This window comes from Cherax quadricarinatus, chromosome 21, assembly GCF_038502225.1.
Source record: "Cherax quadricarinatus isolate ZL_2023a chromosome 21, ASM3850222v1, whole genome shotgun sequence".
In the NCBI taxonomy this organism is placed as follows: domain Eukaryota; kingdom Metazoa; phylum Arthropoda; class Malacostraca; order Decapoda; family Parastacidae; genus Cherax; species Cherax quadricarinatus.
In genome coordinates, this window is record NC_091312.1 from 5,543,416 (window position 1) to 5,570,672 (window position 27,257).

Sequence of the window (27,257 nt, forward strand, 5' to 3'; positions counted from 1 at the left end):
TGATGCCAACAGGTCCCTCTGTAGCCATCCGTCTCACCTCCTTAGTAGTAGTTCTTGTTCTTGCAGCAGCAGCAGCAGCAGCGGCAGCGGCGGCGGCGGCGGCGGCAACGGCGGCGGCGGCGGCGGCGGCAACGGCGGCAACGGCGGCAACGGCGGCAACGGCGGCAACGGCGGCAACGGCGGCAACGGCGGCAACGGCGGCAACGGCGGCAACGGCGGCGGCGGCGGCGGTGGCGGCGGCGGCGGCGGCGGCAACGGCGGCGCCGCCGCCGCCGCCGCCGCTGCCGCTGCTGCTGCTGCTACAACCCACACGACACTTCACCTGATTCCTGGCACTATACATATGCGTTTTCTTAGTTTTCTCTGAATTAGGACTGAAGAAGCCACTTGTGGCAAAACGTTTCCTTTAATAAATGTCCTGAACTGTACATAAGTGTCTTTTTCCACATCTCGTCGGTATCACCATACCATTTCCTCTAAGCTTAGAGCTGTTACCTACATCAGCTCATTTGAAAGCATTCTTATTGTTATGAGACATGCAAGTAGGGAACAGGATGAAGTTGGAGCCATCTGTGGGCCAGCATTTTTCATCTGATCAACTGACTTTATCTCGCTGATGTCATAATGCTATACGATGTCAACAAGATAAAGTCAGTTGATCGGATGAAAATGCTGGCCCACAGATACCTCCAACTTCATCCTGTTTCCTATCAGAATCTAAACTTATCTAATTTGAATTCTCGCCTTCTGGCCCATGGTGGCTTATTTTGCAGTTGCAAGCACAGAAAACAGTGGATTATTACACAATGTATCATACGAACGAGTGGGGTGATGTTCGCTCACCCAGAAACAATGCCACACTGACTCTCTGAATGGTTTGTGGGAGCCTTTGTGTACGAGAGGCTGCTGGGAGGCCACTCGTATGCATTCCAGATAACTGACGAATGGTGAGGCAAATCACGAACCGCGAGGATATATTCTGACGAAAAAAGTTGTCGAAAGGCGAAATTTACGAAGTGCGAGGCTTACGAAACTCGAGGGTCCACTGTGCTTTGCATATACATATTCCTAGACAATAGTAAATGACTAAGGCAGGTGAAAATGTTCACCTGTCAGTGTGCTTGTGACACACCGAGTACAATTTCAGTACCTAATACAGTGGACCCCCAAGTTTCGTGATTAATCCATTCCAGAGAGCCTGCCGAAAGTCGAAATCCACAAAGCTTGAAACCATTTTCCCCATAAGAAATAATGGAAATAAAATTAATCCGTTCCAGACACCCAAACATATTAAAATAAATTTTTTTTTTTTTCAAATTAAATAAAGATTTACATACTGAAAACAATCAGAAATCAAGTACATGCATATAAAAAATAATAATAACATTACACTTACCTTTATTGAAGACTTCTGGGTGGATGGAAGACAGGAGGAGGGGATAGGAGGAAGGTGTACACTAATGTTTGGAAGGAGAATCTCCTTCCATTAGAACTTCAGGTAGCAAGTCCTTTTCTTTTAATGCCACTGGGAACAACTTGAGAGTCACCGGACCCCTGTCACACAAAATATCTGTCCAGAGAGGTCTGTTTCTGGCATTTCTTTATGATTTGCCTCAAGTGGGACAAGGTTTTGTCACTGAACATGTTGCATATATAGCTTGTTTCAGCTTGGTCAGGGTGATACTTTTCAACAAAACTTTGCAGCTCATTCCACTTTGAAAACATGTCCTTAACCCTTTCAGGGTTTCGGCCGTACTAGTACGGCTTACGCACCAGGGTTTTTGACGTACTAGTATGCCTAAATTCTAGCGCCCTCACATCTAGTGAGAGAAAGCTGGTAGGCCTACATATGAAAGAATGGGTCTATGTAGTCAGTGTGTGCAGTATAAAAAAAATCCTGCAGCACACAGTGCGTAACGAGAAAAAAAAAACTTTGACCGTGTTTTTGGATTAAAACAGCGACTTTGCACTGTATTTTCGTATGGTATTTATTGTTGTATTCTAGTTTTCCTGGTCTCATTCTATAGAATGGAAGACATATTACAGAAATTGAGATGATTTTGACTGATTTTACAATGAAAAGTACCTTGAAATTGAGCTCAAAGTAGCAGAAATGTTCGATTTTTACCAAAGTTCCAAAGTAAACAAATCATGCTAAGTGTCCAATACACGTCAACTGGTGAGTCTAATATTCTTTCATAAGTGCACCGATATTATTTATACCATTTTTTACACTAATGCAGTAGTCTGCATAACAGTAAATCTTCTATTTTTTGTGAGAATAAAAATTCAAAGTGGAAAGCAAAAGAATGTAAGAGGGGTATTGGGATGTGACTAATGAACAGAGGAAATGTCATTTTAGTGCCAGGAATGTCTTTCTTGTTTATTCTGGACCCTATTTGGAAATTGGTATCTTTTGAAATTTGTGTGAAATTGGCAAAATTGCTAAATTCTGACCACTGTACTGGATAGTTGAAATTGGTGAATGGGTGGTTTCTTGAACTCATTCAATAGAAAAAATGGAGTTCTAGCGAAATATTCATGATTTTTGTCGACTAGTACAGTGGAATTGGCGGAAAATAGGGCTCAAAGTGGGCAAAATCGCCGATGCGTAAACATCGTCGAGAGCTCTAACTTTGCGAGAGCATAATTCCGTAAGTTTTCCATCAAATTTCATACTTTTGGTGTCATTATGATTGGGAAAAGATTCTCTATCTTTTCAAAAGAAAAATTTTTTTTTTTTTTTTTTTTTTAAATTTAGGCGACCCTGAGAACAAGTCTCTGAGAGGGCCTGTCGACCCTGAAAGGGTTAATCACCGAAGAAGGCACCTCCTTCACTCTCTTTTTCCTCCTCCTCTGAAGCAAGTTCCTCAGCTGTGGTCTGATGCTGTTCCAGTTGAAGCTCTTGCAGTTAGCTCTACCCTATGGTCCTCCACCAACTCTTCCACATCCCCGTCACTCACCTCCAACCCCATGGACTTGCCCAATGCCACAACACCTTCCACAACAGGCAGACGGTCGGCAGGATCAGGGTCTGCCTCAAACCCTTCAAAATCTCTCTGGATCGTGTTCTTCGCTTTCTTTACCAAAGGGCTTGCATTAGCTTTCCTTGGGCCCATGGTGACTTATTTAGCAGTTGCAATCACAAAAAACAATGGATTATTACGTATGAACCCGTAGGGGTGATGATCATGTGTTGGTAAACAATGACACACTGAGCGTGAATGGCGTGGGAGACTGGCTTTGTGTGCATGGTGATGGGCAGACGGGTACTGGACGGTCACCGAATCACGAGTCTAATCATGAAACTCGAGGCCAAATTTTGCCGAAAAAACTTGCTGAAAGTCGATGCTGCCGAAACTCGAGGGTCCACTGTATTAGTGTCAGAACAAAGATTGGCTATGAAATCACAAGAACTACTATAAATTGTAATTATCAAAACATAAAAATTACATAAATACAGTGGACCCTCGGGTAATGATTTTAATCCATTCCAGAGAGCTTGTCCTTAACCGATTTTATCATTAGCCGAATTAATTTTCCCCATAAGAAACGATGGAAATCCAATTAATCCATTCCAGACACCCAAAAGTATTAATTTTTTTTTTTCATATGAAATATAGTTTCCTACACAGAAAACAATAATACATGAAGAATAAATACTACATGAAGAATAAATACTACATGAAGAATAAATACTACATGAATAAATACTACATGAAGAATAAATGACACTTACCTTTATTGATGAGTGATGAGATGGGAGGAGGGGAGATGATGGAGGTGTATTATTGTTTGGAAGGGGAATCCCCTTCCATAAGGACTTTAGGTAGCAAGTCCTTTTCCAGGGTTACTTCCCTCCTTTTCTAATGCCACTGGGAACAACTTGACAGTCACTGGACTTCTGTCCATAGAGCTCTGTTTCTGGCATTCCTTTAAGATTTCCTTAAAATGGGCCACAACATAGTCATTCTAAAAGTCACCAGCACGGCTTGCAATAGCCGAGTCAGGGTGATGTTTATCCATAAAGGCTTGCACCTTTGTCCACATTGAACAAATGTCCTTAATCGTTGAAGACGGCAACTTCCTCCATCTCTCTCTCCCCTCCTCTGAAGCAATTTCCTCAGTTGTGGTCTCTTGCTGTTGTAGATTCTCTTGCAGCTCATCAGTAGTTAGCTCTTCATTGTTGTCCTCCATCAACTCTTCCACATCCTTGCCACTAATCTCCAACCCCATGGACTTCCCCAATGACAAAATAGATTCCACAACTGGTATAGGCACCTCAGGGTTAGCCCCAAACCCTTCAAAATCCCTCTCTTCCACACATTGTGGCCACAGTTTCCTCCAAGCAGAGTTCAAAGTCGTGCAAGTCACTCCCTCCCAAGCCTTACCTATAAGGTTTATGCAACTGAGGATACCAAGGTGATCTTTCCAAAACTCTCATAGGGTCAATTCAGTGTCTGAGGTCACTTCAAAGCACTTTTGAAACACTGCTTTCATGTACAGTTTTTTGACATTTGAAATGACCTGCTGGTCCATGGGCTAGAGGAGAGGAGTGGTATTAGGGGGCAAGAAATTCACTTTGATAAAACGAAACTCCTGCACCACTTGCTCTTCCAAGAGTGGAGGATGACCAGGAGCACTGTCCATTACCAGGAGGTATCTTTTCACACTGGGGTCAAACACATGATAGAATCACCATGGAAAATGTCCCTAGTAAAACATGCCTTACTGTTTGCTCTCCACATCACACACAAATTAGTCTTGACAGCATTGTTTTTCTTGAACACACTGGGAGTTTCAGAGTGATACATGAGTAAAGGCTTCACTTTGCAATCCCAACTAGCATTACTACAAAACATTAGAGTTAGCCTGTCTTTCATAGGCTTGTGTCCTGGCAGTGCTTTTTCCTCCTGAGTAATGTAGATGCTGTTTGGCATTTTCTTCCAAAACAGGCCTGTTTCGTCACAATTAAACACTTGTTGGGGTTTTAATTTTTCAGTGTCTATGTACTCTTTGAATTCCTGCACATACTGTTCAGCTGCTTTTTGGTCACAACTTGCAGCCTCACCATGCCTTATCACACTGTGTATATGACTGACTGTGAAACACTATCTCCTGATAACTGTTTGTCGTTGATCCACACCAATAGCAGTCTCTCAACATCTTCGAGTATTTGCGATCCCTGTTTTGTAAGCATACTTGCACCTTTTGCAACAAAAGCTTCCTTGATTGCATTTCTGTTGGCCAAGATAGTAGACATGGTTGATTGGGGTTTGTTGTACAACCGGGCCAGCTCAGAGGCAAGCACTCCACTTTCATACTTTGCAATTATCTCTTTCATCAATTCAATAGTATTTCTCACCCTTTTTACCACAGGGATGGCACTAGAAACTTTCTTTGGGCCCATGGTGACTTATGTAGCAGTTACAAGCACTAAAAACGATGGAATGATACAAAATGTATCGAATGTATGCGTGGAACTGTCCTCACTGGCTTGTAAACAATGGCACAATGGCTGAAGGCAGGGCAGCTGAGGCGCGCTCAGGCCTGACGGACAGGAGGACGTGCTCAGGACGATTGTCCTTAACTGGGTTTTTCATAATTGGCCGAGTCAATATTTTTACGCTAAAATGCATCACTATCCGATTTTATCGCTATCCGATGTCACTGTTACCCAAGGGTCCACTGTAATATAAAAACAAGAAAACAAGGTATATCGGCAACACTTCTGCAAGCGGCAGGACTCGATGTTGCTGTCAGGTGAGAATCCAGTGCCAACTTTGCGGCCTCATATCTCAGTACATATTGACCCTAAAAAATTTTTTATCCTATAACACTTAGAAAAATACACTCTAAATATTGTTTTCAAAATATTTGGATTGCTGGGCGAGAGAACATATACAGTGGTCCCTTGACAATCGTAAGGCTCGATAGACATAATTTTAAAAAATCGTTACTTTATTTTCGTCAAAAAATTGGCTTGCGAATTGTCGTTCGTCCCGGACGCGTACACATGGCTCCAAGCCTCCTTGCCCTCCCTTCCCAGCCAGTGTGCCATTGTTTACCAGTGAGTGACAGTCCCCTCACTTGTTCATGTGAAATATTTCATAATATTTCATTCATTTTAGTGCTTGCAACTGCTAAATAAGCTACCATGGCTCCAGAGAAAGCTCCTAGTGCCAGGCCTTTGGTAAAGAAGGTGAGAAATACAACTGAATTCAAGAAAAACATCATTGAACAATATGAATGTGGTGTACGTGTGGCAGAACTGGCCAGGATGTATAACAAACCCTATACAACCAAAGCTTCCATCGTGGCCAAGAAAAAGGAAATCAAGGAAGCTGTTGTTGCAAAGGGGGTAAATATGCTGACAAAAATGAGATCACCAGTACTCGAAGATGTTGAGAAGTTATTATTGGTGTGGATAAACAAGACACAATTAGCAGGAGATAGTCTTATGCAGTCGATCATTTGTGAAAAGACTAGGCAGTTGCATGATGATCTCATAAAGAAAATGCCTGCAACGAGTACTGATATTTGTGAATTTAAGGCCAGCAAAGGCTGGTTTGAGAGATTTAAGAACTGTAGTGGCATACACAGTGTGATAAGGCATGGTGAGGCTGCCAATTTGGACAAAATTGCAGCTACAAAATTCTTAAGTGAATTCAAGGAGTACATAGAGGCTGAAGGATTGAAACCTGAACAAGTGTTCAATTGTGATAAAACAGGCCTATTTTGGAAGAAAATGCCAAAGAGGACCTACATTACTCAGGAGGAAAAGGGACTGCCAGGACACAAGCCTATGAAAGACAGGCTGACTCTCATGTTTTGTGCTAATACTAGTGGGGATCTCAAAGTGAAGCCGTTACTAGTGTACCATTCTGAAAATCCCAGTGTGTTCAGGAAAAACAATGTTATGAAGAGTAAATTGTGTGTGTTTTGGAAAGCTAATAATAAGGCATGGGTCACGAGGGAAATTTTCGTCGAGTGATTCAATGAAGTGTTTGGCCCTAGTGTGAGGAATTCCCTCCTGGAAAAGAAATTGGATCTCAAGTGTCTCCTGCTAATGGACAATGCATCTGTGTATCTTGCATGTCATAATGTTTTTCCACAAGTCCCTCTCTCTACTCGAGTCGTCAGAATAAGTTCATCCTCCAAACTTGAATGACCTAATTCTGGAGGGGTTTGGATTCATCACAGTAAAGTTTTTGCCCCTTAATACCACTCCTCTCTTCCAGCCCATGGACCAGCAGATCATTTCAAAGTTTAAAAAACTCTACACCAAAGCAATGTTTCAAAGGTGCTTTAATGTGACCTCAGACACTCACTTGTCCCTAAGAGAGTTTTGGAAAGATCACTTCAGTATCCTCCATTGCATAAGCCTTATAGGTAAGGCTTAGGAGGGAGTGACTACCAGGACTTTGAACTCTGCTTGGAGAAAACTGTGACCAGATTGTTTCCACAAGAGGGATTTTGAAAGGTTTGGGGCTGACCCTGATGAGCGATGACAGTTGTGAAATCTATTGTGACATTGGGGAGTTCCATAGGGTTGGATGTGAGTTTGGAGGATGTGGAAGAGTTGGTGGAGGACCACAATGAAGAGCTAACCACTGAGGAGCTGCAAGAGCTTCAGCAAAAACAGCAACAGCCTGCACCTCAGAATATTGCTGCAGAGGAGGAGGGAGAGAGATTGAAGAAGTTGCTTTCTTCATTAATTAAGGAGATTTTTGAAATGTGGGGTAGGATGGAAACATTTATGGAGAAACATCACCCTCACAAGGCTGTTGCAAGCCATATTGGCAACTTGTATGGTGACAAAGTCTTGGCCCATTTTAGGGAAGTTTTAAAGAGACGCCAGAAATAGAGCTCTCTGGACAAGTATTTAGTGCCACCGGTGTACAGTGACTCTCAAGCTGGTCCTAGTGGCATTAAGAAATAAAGAAAATAAGTAACCCCAGAAAAGCACTTGGTACCTGAGGTGTTGATGGAAGGGAATTCCCCTTCCAAACAGTAACTAATCCAATCTCTCTCCTCCTCCAATCTTCCATACACTAAAAAGAATTGCCAATAAAAGTCAGTGTTATGCTGTTAATGTTTCATTCATCATGTCCCATTATATTGTGTATGTACTACATCTATATTTCATGTAAAAAGATTTTTTGTTTTAATACTTATGGGAAAATTAAAACGTATATATATGTTTGGGATGCTTAAGAACGTATATATATGTTTGGACCGTTTAGGGGTTAAATGTCGGGGTTAAATGTCGTAATATATTACGTGTGGGTAGGGTGGTCTGGATGGCTACCATACCTACCACACCTGATTTCTTACAATAAATACAGGTCCTCCACCACAAATCCGGCATCATTGAGACCTGTAGTTTGCCGGACTACAGAGTGGTTAGGTTAGAATACACTTAATAAAATTAAACAACTTGATGTACACAAAGTTCATTGAACACCAGCAAAAATCGAACATTTCCGCTACTTGGAGCTCAATTTCAAGGTACTTTTCGTCATGAATGCAATCAACATCATGTCTATTGCTGTAATATATATTCCATTCTATCAAACGAGACCAAAAAAACAAGTATGCAACCATAAAAACCATACAAAAATATACCACAAAGAGGCAGCTAATGGCTGAGAAGTGAACTCCCTTATTTATCGTCCGTCTTTTTTATTTTTGGTGTACGTTAAGAAGCATCTTTCCATCATACACTGCCCAAGTTTCAATGAGATAGCCCAACAAACAACTGAGGAAAACAAATATTTACCAAAAATCATGTATGGCAAGCGCAAGCCAGGTACTGGAAATAAGTCACTTTCACTTTTTTGGGTTATCCTAGGTTCTCTATACATACGCTGCTATGTATGATAATCTATGTAACTGTATTTGCGTATACCTGAATAAACTTACTTATTTACTTACTTCTAGTCTGTCGACTGAGTACAAGAAACCGCCCATTCACCTATTTCAACTACCCAATAAAGTGGTCAGAAATTGGCAATTTACTCTTGCTTACCATTTGAAATTTTTATTCACGCACAAAAAAAAAAAAATAGCTTTACTGTTATGCATACAACTGCATAACAATATTTATATGAAGAGGACATGGGATACAAGCACCATTCTCCTATCCCTGTCTTTATTTTATTATTTTTATTATCACACTGGCCGATTCCCACCAAGGCAGGGTGGCCCGAAAAAGAAAAACTTTCACCATCATTCACTCCATCACTGTCTTGCCAGAAGGGTGCTTTACACTACAGTTTTTAAACTGCAACATTAACACCCCTCCTTCAGAGTGCAGGCACTGTACTTCCCATCTCCAGGACTCAAGTCCGGCCTGCCGGTTTCCCTGTCTTGGGGGCTTATATTAGAGATAACGGAGTGTAGCACAGGGCTGTGATATACACTCGTACTGCACCATAAAACTGAAACAAAAAAGTTACTTTCTCTATACAGATTACCACACATAGCAGCATATGTGTAGAGAACCTAGGATAATCCAAAAAAGTTAGACAAAGTGGCTTATTTCTAGTACCTGGCTTGGGTTAGCCATATATGATTTTTGGTAAATATTCGATTCCCAGCCAGGGTAGAAACATTGGGTGTGTTTACACCTGCTGTCTATCTTCACCCATCAGCAAATAATAAATAAATAATGCCAACCCATATAAATAATGTCAGCCCATAATTAAATAATGTCAACCCAGTCTTGACTCCGTATTGGAATTTGGACTGGCAGGCGGACAGGTATTGGACAGTGACATCATATGTTTACTCTTGAGCATCGCTAAAAAATAGAATATTTCTGCTACTGTGAGCGCAATTCCAAGGTCCTTTTCGTCACGAAAGCAATCAAAATCATATCTATTTCTGTAATATATCTTCCATTCTATCAAATGAGACCGAAAAAACGAAAATATAACCATAAAAAACATACAATAATATAACGCAAAGCGGCCGCTAATGGCTGAGAAGTGAACTCCGCTATTTATGGTCTGATTTCTTTCATTTTTTGGTGTACGTTAAGAAGTATCTTTCCATCATACATTGCCCAAGTTTGAATAAGATAACCCAACAAACAACTGAGAAAATAATAATAGTAATAATAATAATAATAGATAATAATGATAGAGTGGGAGAGGCACTGTCAAGAAATTTTAATGAAAATAAGAAAAAATTTTGGAGTTAAACAAGTTAAGAAAGCCTAGGGAAAGTATGGATTTGTCAGTTAAAAACAGAGTCGGGGAGTTAGTAGATGGGGAGAGGGAGGTATTAGGTAGATGGTGAGAATATTTTGAGGAACTTTTAAATGTTGAGGAAGAAAGGGAGACGGTAATTTCATGCACTGGCCAGGGAGGTATACCATCTTTTAGGAGTGAAGAAGAGCAGAATGTAAGTGTGGTGGAGGTACGTGAGGCATTACGTAGAATGAAAGGGGGTAAAGCAGCTGGAACTGATGGGATCAGGACAGAAATGTTAAAAGCAGGGGGGGATATAGTGTTGGAGTGGTTGGTACTTTTGTTTAATAAATGTATGAAAGAGGGGAAGGTACCTAGGGATTGGCAGAGAGCATGTATAATCCCTTTATATGAAGGGAAAGGGGACAAAAGAGATTGTAAAAATTATAGAGGAATAAGTTTACTGAGTATACCAGGAAAAGTGTATGGTAGGGTTATAATTGAAAGAATTAGAGGTAAGACAGAATGTAGGATTGCGGATGAGCAGGGAGGCTTCAGAGTGGGTAGGGGATGTGTAGATCAAGTGTTTACATTGAAGCATATATGTGAAAAGTATTTAGATAAAGGTAGGGAAGTTTTTATTGCATTTATGGATTTAGAAAAGGCATATGATAGAGTGGATAGAGGAGCAATGTGGCAGATGTTGCAAGTATATGGAATAGGTGGTAAGTTACTAAATGCTGTAAAGAGTTTTTATGAGGATAGTGAGGCTCAGGTTAGGGTGTGTAGAAGAGAGGGAGAATACTTCCCAGTAAAAGTAGGTCTTAGACAGGGATGTGTAATGTCAACATGGTTGTTTAATATATTTATAGACGGGGTTGTAAAAGAAGTAAATGCTAGGGTGTTCGGGAGAGGGGTTGGATTAAATTATGGGGAATCAAATTCAAAATGGGAATTGACACAGTTACTTTTTGCTGATGATACTGTGCTTATGGGAGATTCTAAAGAAAAATTGCAAAGGTTAGTGGATGAGTTTGGGAATGTGTGTAAAGGTAGAAAGTTGAAAGTGAACATAGAAAAGAGTAAGGTGATGAGGGTATCAAATGATTTAGATAAAGAAAAATTGGATATCAAATTGGGGAGGAGGAGTATGGAAGAAGTGAATGTTTTCAGATACTTGGGAGTTGACGTGTCGGTGGATGGATTTATGAAGGATGAGGTTAATCATAGAATTGATGAGGGAAAAAAGGTGAGTGGTGCGTTGAGGTACATGTGGAGTCAAAAAACGTTATCTATGGAGGCAAAGAAGGGAATGTATGAAAGTATAGTAGTACCAACACTCTTATATGGATGTGAAGCTTGGGTGGTAAATGCAGCAGCGAGGAGACGGTTGGAGGCAGTGGAGATGTCCTGTCTAAGGGCAATGTGTGGTGTAAATATTATGCAGAAAATTCAGAGTGTGGAAATTAGGAGAAGGTGTGGAGTTAATAAAAGCATTATTCAAGAGGACAGAAGAGGGGTTGTTGAGGTGGTTTGGTCATTTAGAGAGAATGGATCAAAGTAGAATGACATGAAAAGCATATAAATCTACAGGGGAAGGAAGGAGGGTTGGAGAGACGGGGTAAAGGAGGTTTTGTGGGCATGGGGCTTGGACTTCCAGCCTGCGTGAGTGTGTTAGATAGGAGTGAATGGAGACGAATGATACTTGGGACCTGACGATCTGTTGGAGCGTGAGCAGGGTAATATTTAGTGAAGGGATTCAGGGAAACCGGTTATTTTCATATAGTTGGACTTGAGTCCTGGAAATGGGAAGTACAATGCCTGCACTTTAAAGGAGGGGTTTGGGATATTGGCAGTTTGGAGGGATATGTTGTGTATCTTTATACGTATATGCTTCTAAACTGTTGTATTCTGAGCACCTCTGCAAAAACAGTAATAATGTGTGAGTGTGGTGAAAGTGTTGAATGATGATGAAAGTATTTTCTTTTTGGGGATTTTCTTTCTTTTTTGGGTCACCCTGCCTCGGTGGGAGACGGCCGACTTGTTGAAAAAAAAAATAAATAAATAAAATAATAATAATAATAATAATAATAATAATAATAATAATAATAATAATAATAATAATATCTTTATTAACTATACATACATATACAAGGTATACAGGCCTAGCTGACATCAGTGCCATACTACTATATAGAAAGCCTCTTGTTATGCTGAGTATATTAAGCAAATTTGGTCAGTGTCCCAGGATAACACCTACACCATTCAACTAACACCCAGGTACCCATTTACTGATTGGTGAACATAGACAACATCTGTAAAGAAACACACCCAATGTTTCTACCCTGGCTGGGAATCGAATATTTACCAAAAATCATATATGGCTAACCCAAGCCAGGTACTAGAGATAAGCCACTTTGACTTTTTGGGTTATCCTAGGTTATCTACACACGTGCTGCTATGTGTGATAATCTATGAAGAGAAAATAGCTTTTTTGTTTCAGTTTTATGGCGCAGTACGAGTGTATATCACAGGTAGCCCTGTGCTATACTCCGTTTTCTCTAATATAAGCCTCCAAGATGGATAGGAGAATGGTATTTTATCCCATATCCTCTTCATACCTCCGTCGAACTGCTCGGTGTTATGCCAAATATTATTTATTCATTCTGGATTATTTAACATGTTTTATGTTATTTATATTGTTTATTATGTTATATTAGATCAATTGTGATAGACAATAAGCTGTAACGTTGATATTAGCGTAATAATAAAGCATATGCTCCTGCTTCATGAGACTGAGTTCATGGCAACTGACAGTGGCTTCAAAGCCACCTTATCTTTAATGGATAATGTACTGTGTTGGTGCTTTACATAATGAGAAGCATTTCTTTTATTCATTGGAACCATGGCTAGGGCTAAAAGTAAGCAGGTTAAAACAATAAATGGAGAAAAAGAAATTAAAATGACTTATGCAGCAAGTAGCGCCACCAAACAGTACCAGCAGGTTGGTGTGGCGACCCTGGAAATTTGAAATTATGCTAGCCATAATAAGTGCCGAATAACTGAAGCAACCGAATAACTGATTGCCGGATTTGTAATGGTGGACCTGTACTACTCATCTCTCACCCTACATTAAGACTACAAATATTTAAAGGTCAGTAATAAGCATACTGTATGTGTATTTTACTTTTTATTGTTTTTAATGCCAAGTTCAATTGCTAACTTAAGGTATGTTAGTGTAAACTTGTTATCTGGCATTTATATGTATTTAAAAGTGGAAAAAATGGCGTTCTGCTTTCCAGCAACGTCCACTTAACGGCGGCAGCCTAAAACCTAACCTGTAGTATAAGTGGGGCCCTACTGTACATATGATGAATCTCCAAATATTTAGGCTGTGAGCCTGTTTGAGAAAAGTGGCATATTTTTTCAAAGTAGATTGTCATAATATTTTACATAATACACAAATAACCCACATAGAAGAGAGGAGCTTACGACGACGTTTCGGTCCGACTTGGAATCTGACTTGTGTATCGTTCCAGTCACGGTATTGTGCCTTTTTTTTGTTATTTTACATAATCACAAAATGTTCCTTTCTTATATATTAACAAGTGTTGAAGACTGCTCTAACGAAAACAGAAGTGAAGACTCACCTATAATCTGGCTCCTCTGCCTCATTTGCATTCTGATCAAAGATATCCTCAGATGCACCCCTGAAGTCCTCGTTGTCAATAGACTGTCTCTGTGGCTTTTTCTTTTCCTTGGAAGCTCTCTCTGCTTGTTGGGCTAAACGTGCTGTCATCGTCTGGGTCATGTCATGAGGCATTCTGATAGGAATCCAAAATTTTTAGTTATTATATAGCCCTGCTCAACTTAGCTTCAATACATTTTTTCTGCTATGATATCCTGGATGGACTAAATGGAATATATGACACCTATTCCCTACCAATACCTGCTACTTTTACCTTTAGTAATGTTCAAAAGCTCATTTCAGCCTAATACAACTTTGCTTGCCACTGCTCACTAAACTCTGTTGTTGTTCTGTGTGCAGGCACCAGGCAAAGAAAGATTTCACATCAGACCCACCCAGGAGCAACTCTGTGACTTCTCACCATGGTGCCTAATGCAGTACTGGATTTATGGCTCTCATCATGCAATGTGTGGGCTAGAATTCTTTTGGGAGGGACCAGGGTACATTAAATGCCCAAAGTTATCTGACTGCCTAAAATGGAAGATCCCAGAAATTTGAGAGACCTATGATTATTCCACACATATACAGTGGACCCCCGGTTAACGATTTTAATCCGTGCAAGAGGGCTCATCGTTATGCGAAATAATCGTTATGCGAATTAATTTTCCCCATAAGAAATAATGGAAATAAAATTAATCCGTGCAAGACGCCCAAAAGTATGAAAAAAATTTTTTTTTACCACATGAAATGTTAATTTTAATACACACAAACTGAAAAAGGCATGCACAATTACATGACACTTACTTTTATTGAAGATCTGGTGATGATTGATGGGATGGGAGGAGGGGAGAGCATTATCTTCTTACTGTTTAGAAGGGGAATCCCCTTCCATTAGGACTTGAGGTAGCAAGTCCTTTTCTGGGGTTACTTCCCTTCTTCTTTTAATGCCACTAGGACCAGCTTCAGAGTCACTGGACCTCTGTCGCACAACAAATCTGTCCATAGAGCTCTGTACCTCCCGTTTCTTCAAGACTTTCCTAAAATGGGCCATAACATTGTCATTGAAATAGTCACAAGCACGGCTTGCAACAGCTGTGTCAGGGTGATTTTCATCTATAAAGGTTTGCAGTTCAAACCACTCTGCACACATTTCCTTAATCTTTGAAGTAGGCACAATGGATTCCACAACTGGCATAGGCTTCTCAGGGTTAGCCCCAAACCCTTCAAAATCTTTCTTAATTTCCATACTAATTCTCACCCTTTTTACCACAGGGTTGGCACTAGAAGCTTTCTTGGGGCCCATGGTCACTTATTTTCCAGAAACACCACCGAAAACACTGTAATAATACGAAATATTCCGAGTGTATGCTTGGATGTTACCGCGGAGGCTGGCTGGTAAACAATGGGACGGCCGGCACATGTGAGGGCACATTGGACGCGTCTCGGACGAAAATCGGTATGCGGGTTTTTAATCGGTATGCGGGGCAAAAATTTTGCGATAAAAGTAATCGTTATGCGGAAAAATCGCTATGCGATGCCATCGTTATGCGGGGGTCCACTGTATACATAGGAAGTTGGATACCCAAACAAGTTTATATATTGATACTGACTTATGGATTCAAATTCATTTATTTTTTTTGTGAGTAGTACATTGAGATTATATTTTTACAATGATGGGTTGCAGTGCAAAGAGAGCCTCTATTATACCTTGGCATTATGGGCTGACTTAATTTAATGGCTTACTGACTACTTATCACTAAAGAAATTATCATAGTTGTACAGAAGTTCTATTAACAAGTGAACCTAATTTATACAAACAAAGGATATATTCTTGTATTCAAAAATGCTTTTTATGAAACATGATTCAGGAGTAGTTTTCAGTAGTTTACGGTATGAGATTGCTCTAATTTGGTGAACGGCAATACTGGTTTTGGTAGGTATGTATACTTCTATGTGGTAATTTGCCAATATATGAGCTTGATTGTCTAGTCATGAAGTTTTAAGATTTAGGTAATTGGTAGATTTATTGGTAATGTTAAATATTGAGTATTTAGTCTCGGGTGATTAAGTGGCTTTTGAGAAGAGTCTTAAATTGATTTTCAGACCAGGTCACTTTGGTATTTTCTGGTAATGAATTCCAAATTTTGGGGCCCTTTATGTGCATAGAGTTTTTACACAGTGTGATATGGACATGGGGTACATCAAAAAGAGATATGTGTCTTGTGTTATGGTCATGTGTCCTGTTAAGATTGGTGAGGAAAAGTTTGAATGGAGGGTTTATGCTTGCGTGTATTGTTCTATATATGTAGTAAGCACATGAATAAGTATGGATGTTCTTAATGGTGAGCAGATTTAGACTTGAATATTGGTGGAGTATGCTGTCAGGAGTGGGAGTTTATCATTCTGACTGCTGCCTTTTGCTGGGTTATTAGTGGTCTTAGGCAATTTAATGTTGTTGATCCCAATGCACAAATTCCATATGTGAGATAAGGGTAGATGAGTGAATGATACAGTGCAAGGGGAGCAGATTGTGGAACATAGCCATACCACGGGTGGGATTTGAACCCGCGGTGAGAGTGTCTCAAAACTCCAGACCGTCGCGTTAGCCACTGGACCAGCTAGCCACAATAAGATTCGTCCAACTAGGTATATTTCTACACCATAGGAAGGTTAGCATAGGCACCACTGTGACCACAAATGCTGGTCCAGTGGCTAACGCGACGGTCTGGAGTTTTGAGACTCTCTGACCGCGGATTCAAATCCCGCCCGTGGTATGGTTTGTTTGCAATCGTGTCATTACGATTTCGTGAGTCGAGTCGTGGAACATAGTATCGTATCTTTGATAGTATGCCTACAGTCTTAGAGATTTTCTTGGTTATTTGTTGTATATGTGTCTGGAACTTCCTAGGAAGAAGGTTGGTAGACAGCAACCGCCCAGGGAGGTACTACCGTCCTGCCAAGCGAGTGTAAAACGAAAGCCTGTAATTGTTTTACATGATGGTAGGATTGCTGGTGTCTTTTGTATGTCTCATAAACATGCAAGATTTTAGGTATGTCTCAAAGACTTCCACAAGCTGCAGAACTTCTAAGAACATGTCCAGTGACTGTTATTTTCATATAGTCGGACTTGAGTCCTGGAAATGGGAAGTACAATGCCTGCACTTTAAAGGAGGGGTTTGAGATATTGGCAGTTTGGAGGGATATGTTGTGTATCTTTATACGTATATGCTTCTAAACTGTTGTATTCTGAGCACCTCTGCAAAAACAGTGATAATGTGCGAGTGTGGTGAAAGTGTTGAATGATGATGAAAGTATTTTCTTTTTGGGGATTTTCTTTCTTTTTTTTTTGGGTCACCCTGCCTCGGTGGGAGACGGCCGACCTGTTGAAAAAAAAAAAAAAAAATATATATATATATATATATATATATATATATATATATATATATATATATATATATATATATATATATATATATATATATATATATATATATATATATATATATATATATATATATATATATATATATATATATATATATATATATATATATATATATATATATATATATATATATATATATATATATGCAATAAGATCACAGTAAACAGGTGATTTCAGAATATGCAAAACAACCACTCTGAAAGAATAGAGAAATTCCATGCGCTTCCGTGACTACTCACATTATCAAGGAACTATATATATATATATATAGGTAGTAGGTTGGTAGACAGCAACCACCCAGGGAAGTACTACCGTCCTGCCAGATGACTGTGAAACAAAAACCTGTAACTGTTTTGCATAATGGTAGGATTGCTGGTTTCTTTTTCTGTCTCATAAACACGCTAGATAACAGGGATATCTTGCTACTCCTACTTACACTTTGGTCACACTTCACAGACACGCACATGCATATATATATATACATACATCTAGGTTTTTCTCCTTTTTCTAAATAGCTCTTGTTCTTTTTTATTTCTTCTATTGTCCATGGGGAAGTGGAAAAGAATCTTTCCTCCGTAAGCCATGCGTGTCGTATGAGGCGACTAAAATGCCGGGAGCAATGGGCTAGTAACCCCTTCTCCTGTATACATTTACTAAAAAAGAGAAGAAGAAAAACTTTATAAAACTGGGATGCTTAAATGTGCGTGGATGTAGTGCGGATGACAAGAAACAGATGATTGCTGATGTTATGAATGAAAAGAAGTTGGATGTCCTGGCTCTAAGCGAAACAAAGCTGAAGGGGGTAGGAGAGTTTCAGTGGGGGGAAATAAATGGGATTAAATCTGGAGTATCTGAGAGAGTTAGAGCAAAGGAAGGGGTAGCAGTAATGTTAAATGATCAGTTATGGAAGGAGAAAAGAGAATATGAATGTGTAAATTCAAGAATTATGTGGATTAAAGTAAAGGTTGGATGCGAGAAGTGGGTCATAATAAGCGTGTATGCACCTGGAGAAGAGAGGAATGCAGAGGAGAGAGAGAGATTTTGGGAGATGTTAAGTGAATGTATAGGAGCCTTTGAACCAAGTGAGAGAGTAATTGTGGTAGGGGACCTGAATGCTAAAGTAGGAGAAACTTTTAGAGAGGGTGTGGTAGGTAAGTTTGGGGTGCCAGGTGTAAATGATAATGGGAACCCTTTGATTGAACTTTGTATAGAAAGGGGTTTAGTTATAGGTAATACATATTTTAAGAAAAAGAGGATAAATAAGTATACACGAAATGATGTAGGGCGAAATGACAGTAGTTTGTTGGATTATGTATTGGTAGATAAAAGACTGTTGAGTAGACTTCAGGATGTACATGTTTATAGAGGGGCCACAGATATATCAGATCACTTTCTAGTTGTAGCTACACTGAGAGTAAAAGGTAGATGGGATACAAGGAGAATAGAAGCATCAGGGAAGAGAGAGGTGAAGGTTTATAAACTAAAAGAGGAGGCAGTTAGGGTAAGATATAAACAGCTATTGGAGGATAGATGGGCTAATGAGAGCATAGGCAATGGGGTCGAAGAGGTATGGGGTAGGTTTAAAAATGTAGTGTTAGAGTGTTCAGCAGAAGTTTGTGGTTAGAGGAAAGTGGGTGCAGGAGGGAAGAGGAGTGATTGGTGGAATGATGATGTAAAGAGAGTAGTAAGGGAGAAAAAGTTAGCATATGAGAAGTTTTTACAAAGTAGAAGTGATGCAAGGAGGGAAGAGTATATGGAGAAAAAGAGAGAGGTTAAGAGAGTGGTGAAGCAATGTAAAAAGAGAGCAAATGAGAGAGTGGGTGAGATGTTATCAACAAATTTTGTTGAAAATAAGAAAAAGTTTTGGAGTGAGATTAACAAGTTAAGAAAGCCTAGAGAACAAATGGATTTGTCAGTTAAAAATAGGAGAGGAGAGTTATTAAATGGAGAGTTAGAGGTATTGGGAAGATGGAGGGAATATTTTGAGGAATTGTTAAATGTTGATGAAGATAGGGAAGCTGTGATTTCGTGTATAGGGCAAGGAGGAATAACATCTTGTAGGAGTGAGGAAGAGCCAGTTGTGAGTGTGGGGGAAGTTCGGGAGGCAGTAGGTAAAATGAAAGGGGGTAAGGCAGCCGGGATTGATGGGATAAAGATAGAAATGTTAAAAGCAGGTGGGGATATAGTTTTGGAGTGGTTGGTGCAATTATTTAATAAATGTATGGAAGAGGGTAAGGTACCTAGGGATTGGCAGAGAGCATGCATAATTCCTTTGTATAAAGGCAAAGGGGATAAAAGAGAGTGCAAAAATTATAGGGGGATAAGTCTGTTGAGTGTACCTGGTAAAGTGTATGGTAGAGTTATAATTGAAAGAATTAAGAGTAAGACAGAGAATAGGATAGCAGATGAACAAGGAGGCTTTAGGAAAGGTAGGGGGTGTGTGGACCAGGTGTTTACAGTGAAACATATAAGTGAACAGTATTTAGATAAGGCTAGAGAGGTTTTTGTGGCATTTATGGATTTGGAAAAGGCGTATGACAGGGTGGATAGGGGGGCAATGTGGCAGATGTTGCAAGTGTATGGTGTAGGAGGTAGGTTACTGAAAGCAGTGAAGAGTTTTTACGAGGATAGTGAGGCTCAAGTTAGAGTATGTAGGAAAGAGGGAAATTTTTTCCCAGTAAAAGTAGGCCTTAGACAAGGATGTGTGATGTCACCGTGGTTGTTTAATATATTTATAGATGGGGTTGTAAGAGAAGTAAATGCGAGGGTCTTGGCAAGAGGCGTGGAGTTAAAAGATAAAGAATCACACACAAAGTGGGAGTTGTCACAGCTGCTCTTTGCTGATGACACTGTGCTCTTGGGAGATTCTGAAGAGAAGCTGCAGAGATTGGTGGATGAATCTGGTAGGGTGTGCAAAAGAAGAAAATTAAAGGTGAATACAGGAAAGAGTAAGGTTATGAGGATAACAAAAAGATTAGGTGATGAAAGATTGAATATCAGATTGGAGGGAGAGAGTATGGAGGAGGTGAACGTATTCAGATATTTGGGAGTGGACGTGTCAGCGGATGGCTCTATGAAAGATGAGGTGAATCATAGAATTGATGAGGGAAAAAGAGTGAGTGGTGCACTTAGGAGTCTGTGGAGACAAACAACTTTGTCCTTGGAGGCAAAGAGGGGAATGTATGAGAGTATAGTTTTACCAACGCTCTTATATGGGTGTGAAGCGTGGGTGATGAATGTTGCAGCGAGGAGAAGGCTGGAGGCAGTGGAGATGTCATGTCTGAGGGCAATGTGTGGTGTGAATATAATGCAGAGAATTCGTAGTTTGGAAGTTAGGAGGAGGTGCGGGATTACCAAAACTGTTGTCCAGAGGGCTGAGGAAGGGTTGTTGAGGTGGTTCGGACATGTAGAGAGAATGGAGCGAAACAGAATGACTTCAAGAGTGTATCAGTCTGTAGTGGAAGGAAGGCGGGGTAGGGGTCGGCCTAGGAAGGGTTGGAGGGAGGGGGTAAAGGAGGTTTTGTGTGCGAGGGGCTTGGACTTCCAGCAGGCATGCGTGAGCGTGTTTGATAGGAGTGAATGGAGACAAATGGTTTTTAATACTTGATGTGCTGTTGGAGTGTGAGCAAAGTAACATTTATGAAGGGATTCAGGGAAACCAGCAGGCCGGACTTGAGTCCTGGAGATGGGAAGTACAGTGCCTGCACTCTGAAGGAGGGGTGTTAATGTTGCAGTTTAAAAACTGTAGTGTAAAGCACCCTTCTGGCAAGACAGTGATGGAGTGAATGATGGTGAAAGTTTTTCTTTTTCGGGCCACCCTGCCTTGGTGGGAATCGGCCAGTGTGATAATAAAAAAAAATAATAAAAAAATATAGTTAGTATGTTGGTAGACAGCAACCACCCAGGGAAGTACTACCGTCCTGCCAGATGACTGTGAAACAGAAACCTGTAACTGTTTTGCATGATGGTAGGATTGGTGGTTTCTTTTTCTGTCTCATAAACACGCTAGATAACAGGGATATCTTGCTACTCCTACTTACACTTTGGTCACACTTCACAGACACGCACATGCATATGTATATACAGTGGACCCCCGCATAACGATCACCTCCGAATGCGACCAATTATGCAAGTGTATTTATGTAAGTGCGTTTGTACGTGTATGTTTGGGGGTCTGAAATGGACTAATCTACTTCACAATATTCCTTATGGGAACAAATTCAGTCAGTACTGACACCTGAACATACTTCTGGAGTGAAAAAATATCGTTAACCGGGGGTCCACTGTACATACATCTAGGTTTTTTCTCCTTTTTCTACATAGCTCTTGTTCTTTATTTCTTCTATTGTCCATGGGGAAGTGGAAAAGAATCTTTCCTCCGTAAGCCATGCGTGTCATATGAGGCGACTAAAATGCCGGGAGCAATGGGCTAGTAACCCCTTCTCCTGTAGATATTTACTAAAAAAGAGAAGAAGAAAAACTTTATAAAACTGGGATGCTTGAATGTGCGTGGATGTAGTGCGGATGACAAGAAACAGATGATTGCTGATGTTATGAATGAAAAGAAGTTGGATGTCCTGGCCCTAAGGGAAACAAAGCTGAAGGGGGTAGGGGAGTTTCGGTGGGGGGAAATAAATGGGATTAAATCTGGAGTATCTGAGAGAGTTAGAGCAAAGGAAGGGGTAGCAGTAATGTTGAATGATCAGTTATGGAAGGAGAAAAGAGAATATGAATGTGTAAATGCAAGAATTATGTGGATTAAAGTAAAGGTTGGATGCGAGAAGTGGGTCATAATATGCGTGTATGCACCTGGAGAAGAGAGGAATGCAGAGGAGAGAGAGAGATTTTGGGAGATGTTAAGTGAATGTATAGGAGCCTTTGAACCAAGTGAGAGAGTAATTGTGGTAGGGGACCTGAATGCTAAAGTAGGAGAAACTTTTAGAGAGGGTGTGGTAGGTAAGTTTGGGGTGCCAGGTGTAAATGATAATGGGAGCCCTTTGATTGAACTTTGTATAGAAAGGGGTTTAGTTATAGGTAATACATATTTTAAGAAAAAGAGGATAAATAAGTATACAAGATATGATGTAGGGCGAAATGACAGTAGTTTGTTGGATTATGTATTGGTAGATAAAAGACTGTTGAGTAGACTTCAGGATGTACATGTTGAAGATTGAGACACTTATGCAGCATATGGGAATCTTTATTCAGGAAACGTTTCGCCACACAGTGGCTTCATCAGTCCAATACAAAGAGGAAGGCGTAAGGAGAGGAGGAGTGTAAGGTAATCAGTCCCTCAACCTGGAGTCGATGTGTTCAGGCAAAACAGACAGATAAATGATGGCGATAATGACGGTCTAGTAGCTAGGAATGATAACCTTAACTCCATATGTAATGCATACATAGGTCAATGTGAGACAATACAGCCATTATTATCTCAAACACTACCAAACAGGTGCATACACTGTACTAAAGTACGCATGAAAAACAGAAAAGGCACCTTATGTAAAATGTGTAAGGGGTGGGTGCATGATGGATGTATGTACAATTATAGCAACAGTGCCAGAATTCATTTTGTGTGTAACAAATGTACTTTGGCACAGTTACCCTTTAGCAGTGATGACATTGATTTACCTAATTTTAATACAAATGACCCATTGCCATATATTGATGACTATGATTGTTTTATGAAAACAGGCCTTCACTTTATTCATGTCAATGCAAGATCACTTCTTCCTAAATTGGCAGAGATTAGGATTCTAGCTAACAAAATTAGGGCGGCAGTTATAACCATCTCTGAATCTTGGTTGAATGATACGGTGACTGACGACGAGGTCAAAATAGATGGTTACAATATAAAACGCTTAGATAGGAACAGAAAGGGTGGTGGAGTATGTGCCTACAATAGAAATGACTTAGCTTACAACCCAAGACCTGATTTAAATAACAATAAACTGGAGATTCTATGGTTTGAAGTGCTGCTTCCTAAGACCAAACCCATCTTAGTAGGAACTAGTTACCGCCCTCCTACCCAGGACCAGTTCTTAGAAGACTTTTCCAGAGTCTTGTCCGGAGTTGAAAACAATTGCGAGACAATAATATTGGGCGACTTCAATATCTGTTTTCAGCAGCAAAATAACGGGCTATGCAAAAGGTATAAGCAAATTCTAGGATTAAATAGTTACACTCAACTAATTAATACTCCAACCCGGATCACACAGTTCTCAGCCACCCTAAGTGACCACATACTTTGTAAACGCTCTGAGAACATTAGTCAGTCAGGCGTCATTACCACAGGTCTTAGTGATCATTTCATCATTTACTGCACTAGGAAAATCACTAGGGATAGGATAGGCCTACACAGGACAATAAAAATGAGGTCAACTAGAAACTACAGTAAAGAAACACTGGTAAATAGGCTACACAATTGTGACTGGACAGAGATAACAAGTTGCACGGACGTAAACGATGCCTGGGAAAAATTCAAAACAATGTTCACTACCATCCTTGATAATATTGCACCAGTTAAAGAGGTTAGGATTAAACGAAGAACTGAACCCTGGATGAATACTGAGATATTAGATAATATGAAATTCAGAGACCAGCTGCTAAAAAGATTTAAAGCAAACAGACAGGATATTGCAGCACTAAATGAATTCCAAAGGGTGAGGAACAGAGTACAGAGACTTATAAAAGGAGCAAAGGCAAAGCACTACTGCTCAAAAACTGAAGAGTATAAGCATAACCCCAGAAAGCTCTGGCAACAACTAAAACAGTTGGGGTATAGCCATAAGCCAGTAGATAGGTCTAACGTAGTACTCACTATCGATAATGAGGTATGCCACGAAACATCTAAGGTGGCAAATTGCTTTAATTCATACTACACATCTGTTGCATCAACACTAGTAAGTAAACTACCAGCTGCATCAAATACCTTTAACACAGACTCTGATAAGTTTCAAACATACTATACCAACAAAGGGGTAACCCCAAACAGTTGTCAACTATTAAGTGTATCTCATGACTTTATTCAAAAAGAACTAAGCAGGTTAAACCCAACTAAGAGCACAGGCCCTGATAACATCCCGTCTAAGTTCCTAAAAGATGGTGCTTCTGAACTGTCAATCCCTATTGCTCACATAATAAATCTATCAATCACCACTAATACCGTACCGGAGGGGTTCAAGGAGGCCAGAGTTACTCCTATCTTCAAGAAAAACAGTAGGTCTGATGTAAGCAACTATAGGCCTGTTAGTATACTCAGTATAATATCTAAAATTCTAGAGAGGGCGGTGTATTCTCAAGTAGTTAAGTACCTTAATGACAACAACATTCTCCATAGCTATCAATCGGGCTTTAGAAGATCCTACTCAACCGACACCTCCCTTATTAATCTGATGGAATACCTGAGAACTGAAATGTCAAAGGGGAACCTCATAGGTATGGTAACCTTAGACCTGCAAAAGGCCTTCGATACTGTCAACCACAATATATTATGTAATAAACTTCAAGCTATCGGTATAGGTTCTGTAGACTGGTTTAAGTCCTACCTTAGCAACAGGAGACAAATAGTCAAAATCAACAAAACAGAATCAGAACCCCTGCCGATAACATGTGGAGTTCCCCAAGGTAGTATTCTGGGTCCCTTATTATTCTTCTGTTATGTCAATGATATGCCTATCAGTGTCAAGCGCAAACTCCTACTGTATGCAGATGACAGTGCTCTGTTAGTGTCAGGTAAAGACCCACAAGATATTGCTAATGTTTTAACACTGGAACTGGAGTCCTGCAGCAAATGGTTAGTAGACAACAAACTATCATTACACCTAGGGAAAACTGAAGCCATTCTCTTTGGCACGAAACATAAACTGAGAAGGGTAAATAATTTTAATGTTCAGTGTAATGGGGAGCCCATCACTTTGGTTTCATCAGTAAAATATTTGAAAATCCCCTTTGACCCATGCATGTCAGGAGAATTGATAGGGAACAGTGTAGTAAAGAAAGCGAATGCCAGACTGAAGTTCCTGTATAGACAAGCACAGAGTCTACCTACTGAGGCTCGCAGGACCCTATGTGTAGCCCTTATACAATGCCATATGGATTACGCTTGCTCTTCTTGGTACTCTGCCTTGACAAAAAAACTGAAAGATAGACTGCAAATCACCCAGAACAAAATCGTAAGATTCATCCTGGGGCTGGGACCAAGAGAACATGTAGGCCAGGATGAATTACAGCAGTTGGATATGCTGAATGTTGAAGACAGAGTAAAACAACTGAAGCTAAATCATGTTTATAAAATTGCTTACAAACAATGTCCAGAATATCTTGCTGTCAATTTTGTCAAGGTTGGGAACCAAAGCAATCATAGTACTAGGGGGAGAGAGCACAACTTTGTAGTACCCACAGTCAGTGGCCAGGCTTCAAACACCTTTTATTGTACAGCAATAAAGGAATGGAACAGACTGCCCGCACATGTCAAAGCCAGTCATAGCATGAACCAGTTCAAGAAGAGTGCCAAAAGGTGTCTGATGAATGTAGCTACAGAAAGGGAGGGGAATGATTTTCTATTTTTTAGCTAACATACGTGTAAATTTTACCTTATTCCTAGTAATGACCCTCGTATTGTAGATAGTCTTAATGACCTTGGTGTAGTAGATAGTCTTTTTAGTATGATAAGATGATGTTATCTTCGTTGTAGAATAATAAGAAAATATTATAACCTTTATATTATAATAATAAGGTAAAAGGACCCCAATGGAAATAAGTCACTCTGTCTGACTTTTTTGGGTTATCCAAGGTTCTCTACACACATGCTGCTATGTATGATAATTCTATGTAACTGTATTTGTGTATACCTGAATAAACTTACTTACTTACTTACTTACTTAAGAGGGTAAGGTACCTAGGGATTGGCAGACAGCATGCATAGTTCCTTTGTATAAAGGCAAAGGGGACAAAAGAGAGTGCAAAAATTATAGGGGGATAAGTCTGTAAAGAGCTTTTATGAGGATAGTGAGGCTCAGGTTAGGGTGTCTAGAAGAGAGGGAGAATACTTCCCGGTAAAAGTAGGTCTTAGACAGGGATGTGTAATGTCACCATGGTTGTTTAATATATTTATAGATGGGGTTGTAAAAGAAGTAAATGCTAGGGTGTTTGGGAGAGGGGTGGGATTAAATTATGGGGAATCAAATTCAAAATGGGAATTGACACAGTTACTTTTCGCTGATGATACTGTGCTTATGGGAGATTCTAAAGAAAAATTGCAAAGGTTAGTGGATGAGTTTGAGAATGTGCGTAAAGGTAGAAAGTTGAAAGTGAACATAGAAAAGAGTAAGGTGATAAGGGTATCAAATGATTTAGATAAAGAAAAAATGGATATCAAATTGGGGAGGAGGAGTATGGAAGAAGTGAATGTTTTCAGCTACTTGGGAGTTGACGTGTCGGCGGATGGATTTATGAAGGATGACGTTAATCATAGAATTGATGAGGGAAAAAAGGCGAGTGGTGCGTTGAGGTATATGTGGAATCAAAAAACGTTATCTATGGAGGCAAAGAAGGGAATGTATGAAAGTATAGTAGTACCAACACTCTTATATGGGTGTGAAGCTTGGGTGGTAAATGCAGCAGCGAGGAGACGGTTGGAGGCAGTGGAGATGTCCTGTCTAAGGGCAATGTGTGGTGTAAATATTATGCAGAAAATTCGGAGTGTGGAAATTAGGAAAAGGTGTGGAGTTAATAAAAGTATTAGTCAGAGGGCAGAAGAGGGGTTGTTGAGGTGGTTTGGTTATTTAGAGAGAATGGATCAAAGTAGAATGACATGGAAAGCATATAAATCTATAAGGGAAGGAAGGCGGGGTAGGGGTCGTCCTCGAAAGGGTTGGAGAGAGGGGGTAAAGGAGGTTTTGAGGGCAAGGGGCTTGGACTTCCAGCA

At 40.1% G+C, this 27,257-nt stretch overlaps 1 protein-coding gene across 12 annotated transcripts in view; it reads right to left on the reverse strand.

Moving 5' to 3' along the window:
* Positions 1-27,257, reverse strand: part of Wdr62 (WD repeat domain 62) — a 697,795-nt gene that overhangs the window by 164,059 nt on the left and 506,479 nt on the right. For all 12 annotated transcript variants that reach the window (XM_070087131.1, XM_070087133.1, XM_070087132.1 and 9 more), the window contains one exon: positions 13,847-14,020. In XM_070087131.1, the coding sequence (XP_069943232.1) occupies positions 13,847-14,020 (174 nt within the window). The remainder of the gene's footprint in view (positions 1-13,846; positions 14,021-27,257) is intronic.